The 18,437-nt window shown below is 50.9% G+C and overlaps 1 protein-coding gene across 1 annotated transcript; it reads left to right on the forward strand.

The window, feature by feature from the left end:
- The first annotated feature begins 1,000 nt into the window (after positions 1-1,000).
- Positions 1,001-14,603, forward strand: MLEC (malectin). Its single transcript, XM_037156302.2, has 5 exons — positions 1,001-1,429; positions 6,935-7,113; positions 7,674-7,850; positions 7,973-8,030; positions 9,154-14,603. The coding sequence occupies exons 1-5, from the start codon at positions 1,207-1,209 to the stop codon at positions 9,381-9,383; spliced, it is 867 nt and encodes a 288-aa protein (XP_037012197.2). The 5' UTR covers positions 1,001-1,206; the 3' UTR covers positions 9,384-14,603.
- Positions 14,604-18,437: the final 3,834 nt, after the last annotated feature.

An 18,437-nucleotide genomic window follows, 5' to 3' on the forward strand; every position in this document is an offset into this window, starting at 1 on the left:
TCTGCTAAATCTGACAACCTTAATCGTAGGGTTTCTATAAATAGTTGTGGAATAAATAGATAAATGGGATTTTGCCTTGGCTGTGCCCTAAACTTGCTGTGTGACTCTTTGGGCAACACTGCCCCTCTCTGGGACTGTTTTAGTCTCTTAAAAGTGGGAGTTCCAGCAGCGACCACGGCGCAGGGATCGCCAGTGTGAGGACGTTGAGTGAACTGTCATGCAGCAGACAGGGAGCTCCGGGCCTCCTAGCGCGAACCGAACACTGGATCTCCAGACTGACCTCCACCCGCTACTCTTCTCTCTCCCGCAGGGGAAGCCCCGGGCCCGCCCCCTCCGACGCCGGCCTGAGGCCGTTGCCATGGAGACAAGGGTAGCCTGGAGGCCCTCCCCCACTAAGCCACGCGTTTCCGCTGCGTTGGAGCCTTCTGATTGGTTGGCCATCTGGGCGCTACCACCAGGCCCGAGCCCGCTAGGGCGCGGGGGCGGGGTCTTGTCCCCATGGGAGTCCTGTCCTCAAGACCAGTGCATGTGGCTTTCTATGGGAGGATGGGTTTCCTGATTCACTCGGGGACAAAGACTCTGAGGTCGGAAGATTGTCCACTGCTTCTGCTAGAGCTTATGTTCGTGTCTCTCTCATGAGGTGAGGGCAAGTCGGCCACGCCCCCTCTGGAGCCCATTTGGTCCTAGGATCTGGAGCACCGGAAGTGCTGGCAACGTGTCGTGCGCTCTACCCTAAATGTTCCTCCCTCGGCCACCTTTCCTATTAAGCTACAAGATTCCGGGGCCGCCTGGGCGCTGCACCCCGACACTTCCGTATTGAAACACCGTTTCAACCGAACTCCGAACCTTTGCGCGCGTTCTCTCTTCTGCCTGAGGGTTGGGCCGGCGCCTGAGAGTAGCCACGCCCTTCCCCGCTCCTGACAGCCAATGGGCACGCGAACCCCGGCGAGGTGTTGGGGTTCCTCATTAATTATAATGAGGACCGGACGCTGATTGGCTGCAGATCATGGCCGGGGGCTGGGCGACGGGATAGGTTGTTCCAGAGGTGGGAGGTGGTAGCGGTCGTTGAGAAAGAGGCCTGAGATCGATATGTCCCCGGCGGGTGAGACAGAGCGGCCCGTGGCGCTGTTTCTCTGAGTCCAGGGCGGCCTGGAGGCCGGCTGAGAACGAGGGTTGGAGGAGGCTGCCCCCGCTTTGGTGGCCGCCATGCTGGGGGCCCGGGCGGTTGAGGGAGCCGCCGTGGCGCTCCTGCGACTGCTGCTGCTGCTGCTGCCGGCTTTCAGCGGGCCGGGGCTCGGCATGGTTGGCTTAGTGGGAGCCGGGCTGCCCGAGAGCGTTATTTGGGCAGTCAACGCGGGCGGCGAAGCGCATGTGGACGTGCACGGGATCCACTTCCGCAAGGACCCTTTGGAAGGCCGGGTGGGCCGAGGTGAGAGCCTCTCGCGGAGCCGCGGGATCCCAGGCCTGCCTTGCCGGGTGCAGCCGGCTGAGGGCTGCGGGCCGCGAACCCCCTTCCTCGACCCCTGGGGCCACATCTCTGGAGCAAAGTTTCTCTCTGCAGTTTCCACAGGGACCCGGTCACAGCTCATAGCCTGGCACTGGCTCGAGAAGGTAGCAAGAGCCATTGAGGTACAGAGTTAGCGAGAAGACCTCGCATCCTGCATTTTCCTAACTCCTCGCCTCGACCCGAGCTGGGAAAAAAGTAAAGACGAGGGCGGCCTATTGCCACCTCGAGGCCTCACGGTTGTAGGTTATCTGTGTCCCTGGCGCGGGTGGTTCTCTCCGCTCAAGTCAGTTCCTGGTGGAATTTTGCCGACCCCAAACATCGCCCGCTTTCCTTACTCGTTCTGCAGGAGTGGGGCTTGATACTTAGCCAGAATAGAAAGGAATCTTTGAAGAGGACGAGCCAGAAAAGTTTGATCACAGCCTTCTTTCCCCGCCCCGCTTTGGAGCGAGGGCTATGTGTGCTTAAAAGTAGAAGCTGCAGGCCGCCCCCACAGGATGGTTTTATTGAAATCATCCTGCACTGGAGGCTGGTGCTGTGTCCACTGGGTCAGCCAGCGTAAGTTCTGAGTATTTTGAGAGTGTGTAGAACTTAAACTAAGTGGTCCAGAGAGGTGTGATTCCAGCTTATGGGAAAAATGATTTTGACTTAACTGATTGAGCAATAGTGGTTTTTACAGAGCCGTACAATTCTCTCCAAGTTGGTGGAACAATTGCCAGGAGAGCTGGTTAAAAATGCAAACCCCAGATCTAAGAAATTAAGCCCAGGTTTCTGTACCAGAGGCATCTGATCTAAGCCATCCTCAGGCCACACCACTCTTTGGGCAAATCCACTAGATCTGGACTCTGTTTCTTCTGTAAGTATGATTGGAAAACGGGTTGAAGAAGGAGTCCCTTACTTCATAATGTTGGAAGATTTATGCCGTATGCCCGGTTCACAGGCTGACAGATTGGCAATATGCCATCTCCAAAAGACTAGGAGACAGACTTTCTCAAACTTTCTTTCCACGATGCCCAGATTTAGCTCTTGTCTTGACTAAAGTATTTAACTTGGTTATTCCAGGTTAATTGCAGTGTCTTGGGATTTGCTATATTCTATACCCAGAGTATATTAGGGAGTTTATAGCTTACATATATGTGAGGACGTTGGGACAAAGAGCTATTTTCTGAAGTTCTGTGTTTGTCTTGGAATTTATGTAGCCCTGGCATGTAGGTCTCAGTAGGCTGGGTTGAGCTGAGTCAGGGGCCCCGTCTTTAGCAGCCGTAACAGCCGCCAAAGCCAGACTTCCTAGCAGGCAGTGCTACTATCTCCATTTGGACCCTTCCTCTTCGTGGGCATGGGCCCTTGAGGAAATTAGAAACGAAACGTTTTGGACTTTGCCTCCTGAGACAGCTGTGGTGAGGACTGTGTGCAGATGGTTCCTTTCATTTAATCAGATACCAGGCTTTTAGGTCCGTTGTACAGAGGAGGAAGTTAGGACCACGCTGGTTTGGTTCCTCGCTACTCCTCTTATTCAGAAATCCTGGTTTTAATTTGCTGGTACACGTGGTGGGTTTTTAAAAAATTTGTATTTACTTATTATTTTTTTTTGTTTTTGGCCTGATCAGCAGTGACCAGGCTCCCTATCCTTGGGTTATTGGCCCATGTTGCAGTTCCTTCTGAGCTTTTTTGTAACAAGTAGAATTACACAAGACCTAACAAAGCTCAAGGGTACTGGAGTCCTATCCCTGGCCTTTGAGGCAGTCTGCCGTTGGAGGTTCCGTGCTCCAGTCCATCAGTTTGGGTCAGAACTGGAGCAGTATTAAGGCATGCGTGAAGAGTGGAAGATGCTTTTCTGCTGCCACTTGGACCAGCCTGTTGCAAATATTGTGCTTCTGGGTGCCTGAGAGGAGCATTTTGCTGGCATTAGGTCTGAGGCTGAGATGTGATTAAGCTTCCACTCTCAGGAGGCAGCTCTCTAGTTTCTTCTGTGCTAAGGAGTGTGGCACCACCCAGGGAAGCGCAGCTGTTCGCACTGCTTTCCTTCTCTGGCACTGTTCGGATAAGGGCGCGCCAGCGATTTGGAGACCTGTGCCTCGTGTAGCTATTCACACTGATTGCAGTGGAAGCTGTATGCTTATATCTTTTCCCACACGCCTGTGATACTGTTTCCAGCGTGCTAAAGAAAGTTCGTTTTATGTTGAATGATTTCAGGTATTTGTTGCCAAGTTAATCCAGATAAGGGTTTGGCCTGCTTTTGAACTTGCTCTTTCTCTGTAGTGTTTTTGTAGTTCAGCATTCATATCACTGTGAGTGGCCCAGGGCACCTAGTGGCTTTAGCATTCAAAGGCGCTTGGCAATGTTTATTGAACTACATCCGTGCGAGGATACTTAGTGTTCACAGGAGATACTGACAGCCTGGGAAAGGCTTTGTCAACCTGTGCGCTTCTACAGATGAAAGTACCATTACGGAGAGTGTGGCTCAGAAGTGCTCGATTTGGGATTTTGGCTTGCTGCACATTCTGGGTTCTTTTTAACTGGCTGCTTCTGGGTTCCTTTTGATTCTAAGGGAAAGAAGACTGGGTTATTTGGCCCAAGAGCATAGTGCCTGGCTTGCTTTTAGGAGAGGCTATTTTCTCTCCATAGAAAGATGACCTGGTAATCATTTGTATTACCTGGAAGAACTTGCTTTACCCCTCTCTGTGCCTTATTTTCCTTAATCAAACTTCTCATGCTTCAGAAATCAGTGACATGAATCTGAGAACTCCCTTGTCCAGAGTAGGTTAAAGTGTGTCTATCTTTCTCTTTGCTGGATGACCTTTTACAGGGAATTAAAAGTAGGGCAGAACAGGGCTTCAGAAGGGAAGACGCTGGCCAGGGCCCTGAGCCTGTCACATTACTCGTTCTGTGGGCCTAAGGGTGACCCTTTTCTGGGCAGCCTTCCTTTTGGCCGAGGAAGGGTTTGGCCTTGGTGAGATAAGAGCTTGAAAGATAGGATGCCTCTGGTTTGCTTAGGACACAGATTTGTCTAGAACTCTGTCCCCATACTGTCACCTAAGATGCAGGCTTCATGTGCAGGCCCTCTGAGTAGCAGAAGTTCACGGGGAATCTGGGTAGGCGATGCCCCCATTTTACAGGTGAGAAAACACCCAGAGGAAATACTTCTCCTGAATCCCATGCTCTAGGACTGAAATCCTTGTCTCTCTCTCTCTCTGAAACCTGGTCTGGCTACTCCATTATCCAGGACTAAGAAGCAGTGGGCAAATGTAGGCCCCGGGACCCGCTTCCTCTGTGGCTGTCTGAGCCGTGGTGTGCCGACTTCAGCAGTGTGCTGTGTCCACTTCACTGTGTTCTAGAGAAATCTGTCTGGCAGTGAAGGCACAGGAGGGAGGAAAAGAAATCCTTTTTGCTGCTGTACTTCTTGGGACTTGGGCACATTCATCTTTGTGGCAGGTCTCTCGGGAAGGCCGCTTGGGCTTTAAAGGGAAAATATTTAAAGGTAATTCCCATGTTATTAGTAGTTTTTTTGTTCGCATGGCTGCATTTTCTTGTGGGACTGAGACTGCCAGAGATTTACATTACTGTCAGTTTCTCACTTTTTCCACTTGGCAAGGGGAAAACAAAACAAAACAAATCAAAACAAAACAAAAAAACCCCACGATTTCCTACACAGGCACAAAATTTTCTGTGTATCTAAAAAGCAAATCTAGTTAATGTTCTAAATTCGCAAGGATCACGCTCCCTCAGGGAGGAAGGAAATTCTTAGAACTCAGTTGAATGAAAAATAGCAGCCTTTTCATCTTGGTAGGTTTATGCCCGGGTGTCATGTCGCGTGAGCCCGGGAGAGAGCCTGGGGCTGCTCGCACCTCCTTTGTAGTGCTGCGCCCCGACTCCTCTTTGATTTCGGGAGAGAAATAGGAAGAAGAAATGCCCGGAGACAAAAGTGCACTGAGTTTCCTGTTACTTTGTCTCATTAGCGCATCTGATCTCAGCCTACTGTTCGCTTCCAGGAACTGTTAATAGTTATGTTTTTTTTTTTTTTTGAGGTCTTGACCTTAGCCACTGGGTCTTTCCGTTGCTTTTTTATCTCCAGATTCTCTCCCCCTCTCTCTGTCTTTCTCTGGGAGTTTTGATGATTCAGAAGATAATGTCCAGGGATGGTCACTCGTACACACCTTCCAAAGGATCTAGGGGTCCAATGTCACCAGAGTCACTGTGTGAGGTGGGAAGGTGGCCTTGAAATCTGAATTCTGAGCGGGAGGAGAACCAGGCCTGTGGAAGGTAGATTTGTGGAACCTTGGGAGCCTCCTGTGTTCCTGGGATGAAGGAGTCGGAGAGGTCCCTCTCCGAAGAAGGAGGTGGGACCACTCACCTTTGGGGCTGGAGTGCAGCGTCTTGTGTTTGAGGAAAGACCCCAGTTTAGTTCGATAGGTTGGGGGAAGACACACCTCATGCTGCATTGTCTCCTACCAAGTTCGGGGGAGGACCCACGGCAGCAGGGGTTTTCGGCTGTTCTGATAGTGACCTGAGGCAAGTATCTTTTTGCTTTTACCCCACCTTACCCCTGGTCAGTCTGTGAGATGGGAGGGCCGCTGCCCCAGAACTTGGTCATCTCAGGCCAGAGGTGCCAGTGGGGCCTGGGCAGGTTCTCTTTCCCGGTCAGGGTGGCTCTGGCCCGGTGGGGAGAAGTGCATGGCTTCATTGCTTTGCAGGGACCGTGTTAGGTGCTGGTGGTATGGTAGGAAGTTTCGTCCTTCTTTTCGTTTAACTGGGGGGAAAGTTCAAGAGAGGAGGTGAGGTTGAATTGTGTGAGTCTGTGGGAAGTAAGGTACTTGGACCTAAAGGAAATTGGAGAGCATCGCACCCTCCTTTAGAGCCTTTAGACCTTTTCAGTGAAAAATCATAAAAAGCAACTAATGCTGGGCAACTCGTTTGTGGTAAAGACAATGAAGAATGACTTCCCTAACAGATACCCTGTTTTCTAGACTCGGGCTTTTCTGAATAAGAAGAAAACATTCTTTGAACTTAATCGGCTTGTAGAGTTCCCGACCATCCCCCTTGTTTTATGAGGTTTCTCTGAAGTGCCCCCTCACGGGGAAGCAGGCAGCTGGGGCATAGCGCTTTGTTCTAATAATGAGTTAGACCTGTTCTCTTGAAAAAGTCATTTCTGAAAGAAAAACTTTCAGAAAATCCTGCTCTGGGGGTTGCTCTAGGGGTTGTGGGAGCCATTGGGGTGATTAGGGTTCAGTCGCTTTCATTTTCTCACTCCGGCTTCATAGTGGCTTTCTTGCCTTTGTGTCTGGTCTGCTTGGAGGCTGGAGCAAAGGGGTTGGCCCCTTCCACTGGGGGGTTATTAGCACTGCCCTGGAAAGGCCTCCGGCGGTTCTGGGGTCTCTGCTCTTCTTTTATGTTTTGCCTCTGATGTGATTCCTCTTTATCTTTTGTCCCCAGCCTCTGACTATGGCATGAAACTGCCCATCCTCCGTTCCAACCCCGAGGACCAGATCCTGTATCAAACAGAACGGTACAACGAGGAGACCTTCGGCTACGAAGTGCCCATCAAGGACGAGGGGGACTACGTGCTGGTGTTGAAGTTCGCCGAGGTCTACTTCGCACAGTCCCAGCAGAAGGTGAGGCCTGGTCAGCGCCCCGCCCCCCTGACCAGTGAGATGGCGCCAGTCAGTCCTCTGAGCTGGGCCAGAGAGTGTGCAGACCTCCTCGGGAGGGAGGGGCGCCTGACCTTTGAGGGGGAAGCCGGGTTCCTTTTGCGGCTAGAGAAGCCGTGTCCCACTGCTCGGGAGGCGGCACTTGCCCGGAGTTGGGGACAGAGGACTCTTCCCAGCGAGCCCACCCTGTCCGTCGAGGCTCTCCGGGTTGTCTTTCTTCTTGGTGTCTGCACCTTCTTGTGTTTAGCCTTGTTCTTTTCCAGTCCCTTCTTGTGAATTTCCTTCTTTCTGTGTTGAACTTTTTTGTTTGTTCCCTAAGGCCAGTAGGAGGCCTCCTCGAGAGTGAAGGAACATGGACTTCATGTGGCTCAGATAAAGGACTCCAGTTACCCTGGAGTATATCCAGCCCTGTTATTCCTTAAATTACTTTTGAACTTGAAGCCCAGGCAGGTGTGTGTTGTCCAGCTGCCGAAAGGGCCCGAAGCTAATGGTTTTGATGCCATCTCCTTTTTCTGCCTTGGAAGGTATTTGATGTGCGATTGAATGGCCACGTCGTGGTGAAGGACCTGGACATCTTCGATCGCGTTGGGCACAGCACTGCTCATGATGAAATCATCCCGATGAGCATCAGAAAAGGGAAGCTGAGTGTCCAGGGAGAGGTGTCCACCTTCACGGGGAAACTGTACATCGAGTTTGTCAAGGTAACGCCCCTGTTGTGCTCTCGGCGCTGAGGGAGAGTTCACGAGAGTTGGGTGGGGGGGGAGGGTGTGTGCTGCTGAGTGGGGCTGACTGCTGTCTCCCGTTCCCTCCCGTGTGGCCACAGGGGTACTATGACAATCCCAAAGTCTGTGCACTCTACATCATGGCCGGGACGGTGGACGGTGAGTCATTTTCGATCTGCTTTTGGACTTGGGCTGAAGGGTGTGGTTGAGAAAACCCTTGGGGGATAATTTAGCTGCTCAATATTTTGAGAACTATTACTTAGAGCCAAACTGTGGGGGCCCCAGGGTCAGCAGGCTGGGGATGGAGTGTGGTGAGGTGCTAGGGATAAGCTCTGGAGCCAGATCTGTGTTTAAATGGTGTTGCTGCCATTTAATCAGCCATGTGGTTTTGGACGAATTCCTTTACCTTCCTTGTAAATTGTGATGAGTAGTGGCACTTGTTGGTGTGCCCCGACCCTTATAGTCATTTGGAATTGTCTAAAACTTGTCCTTTTCTGTGTCTTTAATTTCCTGGTTGGCGGGGGGTTCTTCATTGTTTTGGTCTGCTCCTTCTGTTCCCGGATTCCAGTATTGCCAGGCCGCACTGGGCTGATGTTCATTTATTACTGTCTCCTTGTCCTTGTGATCCAGCCTCAGGGTACGTTTCTTTCTCAGGGTTGAGATTATGCTGGCTGCCGGCTTCCCAGGCGAGTTTTTGCAGAGAAAGCTAGTGTCTCAGTGCCTTTTCTCCCCATTCCACGTCCGTAGCTTTTCCCAACTCATCCTGAAGGCACTGAGGGTCTCATCCCATTGTCTTGACGTCCCCCACGTGCTGATGTGACGACACCCAGGAAGGCGTCATGCATCCCACAGATTCTCGGTTTGAGTCCCTGAAGAGGAGATAGAAGAGGGGTAGTGTGTGTGAGACAGCCCAGGCCTCTGTGCTTCGACTTTGCCTCAGCTGCTCTGTGAATCAAAAGAGAATGTGGGATTGTGGCGGGGGGTGTTATCATCTCTGTCCAGTCTGTCCTCTTGGGGACCTGGGAAAGTAAGACAGGTAGGGGAGAGAGTGACCCTCCCCGTGTGCAGGGCTTTTACTACTTCTTAGCTGAATCTAAAGAAGGCGGATGTATTCCGGAATCTGCAGTTCTCTAGGCCAGAAGCTATTTCTGCTCCTTCTGCCCCTTCCCGTGGGCCCTGGTTAGGTCAGAGCGTCTCTTTATTGTGACTCATTTACCACATTTCAGGGTCTCCCGTAAAATGCCGTGGGTCTTATTAAACAGTGTCCTCCTTCTTGTGTCAGATGTACCAAAGCTGCAGCCTCATCCAGGATTGGAGAAGAAGGAAGAGGAAGAGGAGGAAGAAGAATACGATGAAGGATCTAACCTGAAAAGACAGACCAATAAGAACCGCGTGCAGTCAGGCCCCCGCACGCCCAACCCCTACGCCTCGGACAACAGCAGCCTCATGTTCCCCATCCTGGTGGCCTTCGGGGTCTTCATTCCGACCCTCTTCTGCCTCTGCCGGTTGTGAGAATGAATCACCGTGTGGAGCAGGGTGGAGGGGTGTGGGAAAGAGACCGGACATGATGGTCTGGTTCCTATCTTTTTCACGGTGATTAACACAAACAAACAAACTAAAAACGCCACAAAAAAATTAAAGGAGCTGAAAAGAGGCAGAGTGAGTAGAGAGCAGCCCTCCTTCACCACCACCTGGTCCCAAACCTGCTCCAGTCCTGGGCCTCTGCTCCTGGACGGCCCCCAGCCGTCTCTTTATTCTCTGAGGTTCCTCGGGTAGACGGGTCCTACCTGGGCAAGGATCCTCGTCTGTTTACCTAGTGAAAAGGACGCTGAACTTGGAGCAGACCCCTTTTGTAGGGTTGAAATTAACAGCAGGGACAAAGTCGTCTTGCTGCCCGAGAAGACCAGCACTGGGAGTTGGGTATGTCCTGAACGCGTGTCCCGCTGCCCCGGGATTGAGAGCGGGTGTGGTTTGCGTGTGTGTGAAGATGTGTACTTCATATGATACAGATGAAAATAGAAGGGGGTTTTTAAAAAAAGAAAGAAAAGTAGATACTTTCCTACTTGGAAGCCTTTCTGGTTTTAGCCCGTTGACGGTTCCAATTTCCTGTCTCAGCTTTTTGTCACCCCCTGCGTCCCTGGCGAGGGCCGGTTGTAGGGCTGTCTGGTGTCCGAGACGATTGGTTTATGTCAGGACCTCAGATCACCTCCGACCTGTTACCACAGCAAATCATTTTGATTCCACTGTTTGTTGGGGACTTAATGTCTTCTCTCTCTCTTTCCTCTCTCTCGCTCTCTCTTTTTGTTTGTTTCTTCATCCGGCTCATTTGAATTCTCTCTCAACCATCTCACTAAATTATTGCCAAGGGAAGAGACACGAGGACTTGGGATCCCCTCTGCTCGAATGTCTTATCATCCGCCACTTCACCTTGACGGTACCTCCCTCCCTGGGTCTCTGAGCCAGCAGCAGGAAGACCCGACCCAAGCAGTCCTTGCACCGGCCCCTTTGCAGGGTCTTGCTGCCAGGGGGCAGAGATGCTTTCCAGCCTGCAGCTACAGAACACTTGACCTTAACAGTCTCTTCTGGTCTTTGGATTAGAAAAGGCTTATGTAAGCATAATTTAGGAGCAACCTCAGAGACTTGAGCCCTACAAAGTGACTGACCACTGTTTAGAATGTCTGGTATCTGGTGTTCATTTATTCCTCTGTCCTTTTATGTCACAGTTCGGCCAGTTCTGGGTCCTGCCTATCCTGAGGAACTAGACCGACTCTACCTGGCCCAGGGCCGCTGCTCGCTGGTCTTAATAATACACCCCCTGTCCTTTCATTTTCCTCTGCAAGTAGCAGTCAGGTTCTTGGTGTGACAGGAGGGACAGACTTCCAGGCAGCCGTCGTCCCGGCGCGGCTCTGAGGCCAACCGTAGTGTCTAAGTGTCCGTCTTGAATTCCCTGGAAAGGTTTCTGCAGGAAGTGATTCTTCCCTGCTGCCCCGGCTCTGGTCCCTGTCCTCTGTTTCCCAGCTGCAAGGAGTTCTGTGGATGGAAGGCAGCAGGGTTGGCTTCTGCTCGGGCTGGAGCAGCAAAGAATCTCAGGCCAGGGCAATTTGGTAAAGATGTTTGATTTCCAGTTGGTCTTGTTTTGGATATGTTTTGTAAAGGGCCCCATCTCTTTGAACTACTTCTTATGTGACAAAGTAAGTAATCCTCGGGCTCACGTCCTGGGCTTTGGCTTTTCATGAGTGAGCCTGGGCTGGCATTTCGTCCTCTGACTGTCGTGGCCCTCTGTTTCGGCCGTGACTTCAGCCTCAGTACTAGGCTGTTGAGTCAGGCAGCCGGGTGGTCGTGGCCTAAGGCCGAGATCGGGAAGGTGGAGTGCAGTACAAAGCTTCCTGCTGAAAGGATGGCCTAGCCTCCATCCTGGGACCACCTGCCCAGGCCAGCGGCCATCCTGACTATGCATTGGGCTTCTGACAGTGGCTTCGGCTCCCATTCCGTCACATCCCATTCCATCACAACTCCCCAGAGCTGTGGGCTGCGGCCAGGACAGTTGATCAGCTGAGAAAGGAAGACTCGCTGCCTCCATTCTGCCTTGCTAGTTTGCCTGGGTCTCGCTGAGGAAGGGGGGTTCCCCACCTCCTCACCTCAGCGCATCCCTTCAGTGACTCAGAGTCTCAGAAGGACACCCTGGCTCCTGGGGCCATTTCCTAACGGTACTGTAAGCCAAGCAGCTCAGCTTCTGCCTCTGTTTCCAAGCCCACCCTTTTCCCCGGACCTTGGGGTAGGGATGGGCACTTTCCTCTTTGGTTGTATCTGAAAGGAAGGAACATCTTTCTTTGGCCGACAAAAACTAAAGGGGAAATGAGGTAACAGGAAGAAATGGTGGGGGCTGGGGTAGAGTCCCCTGGGCCAAGGGCTGGTCACAGCTGGCTCATGATGCTGAACTTGAAAGCTTTTTTTTTCCTCCCAGATGATATAGGTACGTGAAATTTAGGTTAAAGCGGTGGGATGGGGCACTCTTTATTTTTATTTTTGTATTGTGTGGGCTAAGAATTACTCAGTAGTTCATCTTTTGCTTTTTGCACTGTTTGTTCCCACGCCTGTATTTTGAGCTAATGCTAGGACAGAGAGCCTGCGTGGCAGGGGGGTCTGTTGGGGTTCGGGGGTGAGGAGCGGTGGCAGTGGGGTGGGGAAGCGGAGGCCTGGGCTCTTCTCCTGCGTCTACGCTCTGCCCGAGGCTTTTTATCCCCGAGACCAGCTGGCCAAAGCTAAGAGTAGTCAGCCTGGGTGGAACTCCTTTTGTCAGAAGCGTGGCTTCCTTTGTGGGTGGACCACGCAAAGATGTCTGCTAAAGGTGGCTGGAGAGTTGGCCGTGTCACTCTGATTTGGGTCAGGGGCCAGCTGGCCTCCCACGGGACTTTTGGGGGCTTCTCTCATGCTGAAAGCGTTGTACCAGGAACCAGTCTGTAGGACCCAAGTCCCCTAAAGTAGACCCATTCTTGGGAAAATTCTCCTATTAAGGAGAAGCTGCTCAGTGGGTACGCCGAGCTCTGGTGACTTGAAAGATGGTCATTTTCAAGTGTCACTGGTGTCAGACTCCTGGGAGGACCGCGCGGCCTGCAGGGCCACCTGTGCTTTGAGAGCGTGATCTTAATTCTGTCGTTCTTGTTTGCCTGAGAGATACCGGCCTGAAATCCGGGATCACATACGAAGTCTCTCAGGCTGTTAAGAGAGAGCGCGATGTTTAAGTCAAGTTTACCTTCCTCTTTCTGTGCCTGGGAACTGTTCAATCCAGTTTCAGAATTGTGATTTGACTTTATCTTTTTGAAGAAGCTTCCGTTTTAAGGAATTTCTCTTCCTTCTTACCCTGCCTGTACCCTCTCTTGGGAAGGCCTGGCCAATGGGGCTTCTAGAATCTCAGTCGAAAGTCAGAAAATAGCAGCAGTATATTCCCTCTCGCAGCACTTACATACCTTTCCCTAGAAAATGGCCCACTTGAGAAGCCCAGGGAAGGAGTCAGCAGGCTCTCCACCCTCCCTGGGGGTCGGGGAAGGACCCACCGGGTCAGCACAGTGCCTTTTCCTCGCCTGCTCTGAGCCAGGTGGGCGTTCCCTCTGATTCAGGTCTGGGCAGGGGTCTTTCAGTCCCTGCCCTGGGGCTGCTTCCCCCTCCCTTCTTCCCCTTCCCCTTGGCTGGCCAGCTCTGACCTAATCCAAGTGTCTTCTTGCCCTGAGGAGCCTTAATGGCATCAAGTGGCACCAAGGAATACTGTCCTCCACGCCTCTCCAGAAGGACCCAGGAGAGCGGGCGAGCTTTCCAAAGGGAGAGACTAACAGATGCTTCTGTTTAAAAAAAAAGGGCGGAGGGAGAGGCTGGGGGCCTTCTGCTGTGGCTCCAGGGGAAGAAGCCGGGGCTCAGCAGCACCGGGGACACCTAGGGTCCATTCAGAAATCTTAGAAGAAATCTGCTTTTCTTCTATGGAAAGATATAATTAGGGATCAAAGAGCTCTAAGAAAATTGCAAAGAAGCCTTAATGTCCGAGCTTCAGAGAGCTCAGAGGAGTTTTCCCCTTTCAGTCTGAGCTGTGACTCTTTCTGCCTTGAGGCCGCTCCTGGTGCGGGAGGGCTAGGCTTCCTCATTTTGTTACAAGACGAGATTGGCACCAACAGGTCAGCTGCCCAGCGAGGGCGGGTTTCCTCTCTGTACATGGGTGGCTTGCTGCCGATCCGGTCTGTCCTTCCCCAGCTGCCTTTTGACTAGCCTACTTTGGGTTGCCACATCTTTTCTGATAAGAACAGATGATTTGAGGACTGGCTGGGTTGGCAGAAAAAGAGCAGGATAGATCTCTTGGGATGGGCTCCCCCCAGGAGTACAAAAGCAAGAAGCCAGGATTGTGCTGGCAGCCGGGCAGACAGTGGTGCCTGGCAGAGTTGGCAGAGAGGGCCCTGGCGCCGCCGCTTGCATCCAGGCAGTCGTGTGAGGGGGGGCACGCAGCACCAGGCAGAGCAGAACTCCGTTCTCACCTCTATTTTGAGCTTCAGCGCTTTACTGCAGGACGAGAAGAAACAATAACAAACTGAAGTGCGCGCTCTGTCTTTCCAAATCACAACTGTCGGGAAAGGAGGGCTGAGTTGCCGGGTGACGGGAGAACTGGCAGGGAGACACGGTACGGTGAAACCAGGAATGAGACGTTCTTCACTCCTCCTCCCTGACCTGTTGCGATCCAGGGAATGAAAAGAAATTTGACCCTGGGTTAGTTTCCTCCTTGGGTTTTTCTTCCACCAAATTTCTCCCATGTTGAGGCCAGCTGCCCATTCTGAGCTCAGGGCAGCCTTTTCAGTCATCCACCCGCCTGGCTTGTCTGGGAGCCCACCCGCCCCTCCTGATTGGTCCTGGCTGCTCTGTTCTGTATACCAAGTGCTGGAGAATAGTGTCAAGTTCTTAGTAGCCCTTCGTAGTTCCTATTCGAGATCCCCATCCTCTCCCTGCGGAGGCAAAACTGACTCTGTAGCCACGACGCACATTTACAGCGGCACAGGGAGATGGACCGAGGGGCTTTGACCCTGGCTGGCCCGGGAGAGCAGTAGGGGTGGATAGAGCTGTCTTTCCTTCTGGGCTGTCTCCACCTGTCCCTACCCCTTCTGTGCCCCACCCTACTCCCACCAAAAAGAAAAAAAAAAATCAGGATGTTTTTCACTGTCCATTGCTTTGTGTTTTAATAAACAATTTGCAGTGACACTCTGTGTTGGGATTGAGTTTGAACTTGATTGCGAAGAGGTGAGGTGATGGGGTGGGAAAAGGCAGACCCAGGCATTCACTTAGCACAGGGTGCATTTAGCCTCATAGCTCTTGCTTTTCTTTGCACCTGGGTGTTTGGTTAAGGAAGTAAAACTCTGTAAACCAACTCTGTAAACCGTGCCTGGCCAGTTAAACCAACAGCACATTCAAGGAAAAGGAAACATTTTGTTTTGTTTCCACTTTTCACTGGAACACCAGGCCGTGGCCGACTCGCTACGAGGGACGCCGAGCCTGGCTGCCTCGCCTCATTCCCTCGGCTTCCACCACGGCCTGTGGACGTAGGATGCATGGGACAGGTTTCCCTGTTCCCTCCTTTTCTGGTGTGTCGCGGGCGTTGAGTACGCATTGGGAAGGGACAGAAGTTTCTCCCTGTAATTTATCTGCCACGTTTTATAGCCGAGGAAGAGAAACTCCAAATGCTTTAGTGACTTGTCCCAGGCTAGTCAGTAAGCCGGGGGCCAGGACTCACACCTAGCCAGCCTGCCTGCCTGCAAAGCCCGTGTTCTTTCTATAGCTGTAAGAATAATAATTACAGCTACCCTTCACTGAGTCCTTGAAATGGGTAGGTGGAAGTGCCAAACACTTTTACAGGTGTTACCCCCGTTTAATCTTCAACAAACCAGTTGGTATTAGCCATTCAGAGGAGAAGTGACTTGCCCAAGGCCACATAGCTAGCAGAAGGCAGAGCTGGGATTTTACTCGAGATTGCTCTCAGTCATGCTACTGCCTTCCATCTCCCCACGATGCTCTGGTGCCCACCTGTTGTACCCCTCCCAGCAGGAACCGAGGCTGCTAGTTTGGGGAGAGGGAGGAAGAGCTGGGCCGGCCTCCCTCAGCCATCCCTTGAAGGGCGGAATTCAGCGCTGAGCTTGAAGAATGAGGCCAGTGTTGGTGGAGTCTGTTCTCTGGGCCCAAATAAGCCAGAAGGCCCACAGAGCCTCTTTCTTAGCTTGAGCCTACCTAGAATTGGAGTTCTGGAGTAATTCAGGTTCAGCTGTTGCTATTTCAAGGAGCTCTGCGTGAGCTGCCAACTGGGGAAGGGACCTGAAGAAGCCCTGCTCTAGGGAGTGGCAGGCAGGGAAACTGTCTGGCAGAAGATCCTGGGCCGAATGCCGGGGCCTGGGTTAAGCCACTCCGTGGGGCCAGATCTTAATCTCACTGAGGAAATCAGGCTCCTGGGCGGCTGGAGCCGGTGTGTCGGACCTTTCCTCACACTTAGTGTCCTACCCCCCACCCCCATCTCCGACAGAGGAAGAGAGATGAATTTTTCCATCATTTACTGGAAAGCTGTTGCTATAGCGGTGGTCAGGGGTCAAGGGTAGAAGGGAGGTGGAGCAGAGAGGTCCAGGAGCGGCTCGCCCTGCTCTGCAGCAGCCGGAGTCGAAGGGCACCTCACTGCCACTCTGGCCCAAGAGTTGACTGTGCTTTGTTTGGCCACTTGAAATAGTAAAAAATAACCCCACTCGTTTTGGCTTTGGCCTTGTACTAAGACTGACTCTCCTGGGTTTCCTCACAGCTTCCACTTGAATCCGCCTGTGGTTTCCTCAAGGCCTGGTCCCCAGCTTGTTTCCTCTTAGCTCTGATTGAGTGTTCTTTTCAGTCACTGCACTTTCCAGGCCAGCGCTATGGCTTCTCCCTGACCCATGTACCTGCCTTCAGCAGAGCGGCCCTGGGGAAAGAGGCCCCTTGAATACATCACCTTAGTGACCATTCGTCAGACGCTGTCCCTGGCACTAGCCTCTGGCTTTTATTGCTGGTTTTTTTTATATCCTCTTCACACCTCTAGGGAAGACCAGGGACTAGCCTGATTTATAAACAAGACAAGCACTCAGAGGGGATAAATGACCTGCCCAGAGTCCCCTGGCTGGTAAGTGACAGAGTGAGTACTGGAAATCGGCTCCGTCTAACTAACTACAAAGCCTGTGCTCTTAACGCCAGGATGTACTGTTTTTAAAAAGGAACCTTCGAATGTGGATGACTGATGAAGCTGGGTGACGTTTACACGGAGGTTTATAATATTCTTGCTATGAAAAAGAAAGTAACCTTTTAAGAATGTGATACGAAATGCATAAGTACGTTTAGAAAAAAATTATATGGGGTACAAAGTGTGAAAACTCATCTTTCTCATTCCTACTACTCCAATCCCTGGAAGACAATACAGGTGAGTTTGGTGTGTGTCTTTCATTACACATACACACACATTTATATATATTAAACATGTATTTACTCTGCACACGTGCAAGTGTTTCTTTAGAATTCCATCATGGAATTACTGGGACAGTATATTCATTTAAAATTCTGAAAGTGCTGTCCTCGACAAGGCTACATGGATTTTCACTCACCAGTCTTGTGCTATGACTTTGGAATATGCCTGAAATTCTTTATGGAAACAGGTGGTGTATAAACAATAAATGCATGCGTTTTCAGAACAGCCCTCGGTCAAGGAGAGAGGTGACTTGGGCGCTAGGGGAATTCTGGCTCTCAGACCCGGCTCACAAGGCCCGCCCACAGCCCCATTCAGGAAACTACTGATGCCTTGTGTGCCAACTGAAGGGAGGCAGTGGGGGGGGGGTGCCTGAACTTTGCAGCCTCTGCAGAAAAATCCCCTCTGATAATCTCGCTTCTCTTGGCTGCACCAGCTCCAGGCCCCACCTGCCAGGCAGGCTGCCTGGCTGCTTTGGGACTGCCCTGGAAAACAAACACTGTCACACCTCTCAGTGACAAAAGATCCGGTGAAGAGAGGACTCGCAGAGCACCCAGCTGGGTGAAAGGGACGCCGGCCTTTCTCCTCCAGTCCTCCCAGGTGGAGCCCTGGGGAGCCTCGGGGTTGTTATTGAATATCAGTGTTAATATCAGGGTAAATAACAGTGTTCCTTTTTCCTTCAAATGGGGTGTTAGTGTATGTACTTTTCAAAAACTTTTTTAACTTTTACTTTTTTGCATCCTTCATCATTATTTCTTGATTTACAAATTTACGACATATATAATTTGTCCTCCAGATCGTCAACAATGTTATCAAATGATTAAGTGCTGCATAAGAACACTTTTTTAAAAAGAGCCTTTTGACATACCTTAGGAAGAATGGAAGTGACAGTCCTAATTTTTCCTACTCCTTTTAAAAAAGGTGATATGTAAATACATTTTCTTTTTGTATGTTTTCTTAAAGACACAGTCTTCTCCTTTTAACTGCAGTTCATGGGTAATGACTACACAGAAGACAGGCCCCAAGTCCCTTAGAGGGCAGTATTTATTTATTTTTTCCTTTGAACAGAAAAAAGTGATTGAGATTGAGGTTGCTTTTAATTTTAGGAGAAAATAAGACTTAGCCTCTGCCTTCCAGAAATAGGTCCGAAGATTTTTTATGTGTGTGTGTGTGTATATACATATATACACACACATATACATATATACATATATATACATATATATATATGTATATACACACACATATACATATATGTGTATATATATATATACACCGGCAGCCCTCCATCACATGCTTGTCACGGTAAAATAGCACAGAAGTAGCTCTAAATAGTGTCACAGACAAACAGACCCCCCTGCAGTCCCTTCCAACCTTCTGATACTCTCCTTCCCAGAGGGAGCCATGGTGAACACTCATGTATATCTAAACCCTTCCTTTGCAGTCCCAAATACATGTCTGCATATTTATATGCCTTTTATTTTAAACAAATGGGATTCTGTTTTCCTGCCCCTCTTGGTATATCTTTGAGAGACCTTTCTATACTAGTCCATACACATGGATCTCATTCT

The sequence above is a fragment of the Artibeus jamaicensis genome, unplaced genomic scaffold (genome assembly GCF_021234435.1).
Source record: "Artibeus jamaicensis isolate MK-2021 breed Jamaican fruit bat unplaced genomic scaffold, CSHL_Jam_final contig_525, whole genome shotgun sequence".
Lineage (NCBI taxonomy): Eukaryota > Metazoa > Chordata > Mammalia > Chiroptera > Phyllostomidae > Artibeus > Artibeus jamaicensis.

Coding starts and splice junctions, on each gene's coding strand:
- MLEC (XM_037156302.2), top strand. CDS start 1,207: ATGCTGGGGGCCCGGGCGGTTGAGGGAGCCGCCGTGGCGCTCCTGCGA. Junction 1,430..6,934: donor GGAAGGCCGGGTGGGCCGAG/GTGAGAGCCTCT, acceptor TTTTGTCCCCAG/CCTCTGACTATGGCATGAAA. Junction 7,851..7,972: donor TGTACATCGAGTTTGTCAAG/GTAACGCCCCTG, acceptor GTGTGGCCACAG/GGGTACTATGACAATCCCAA.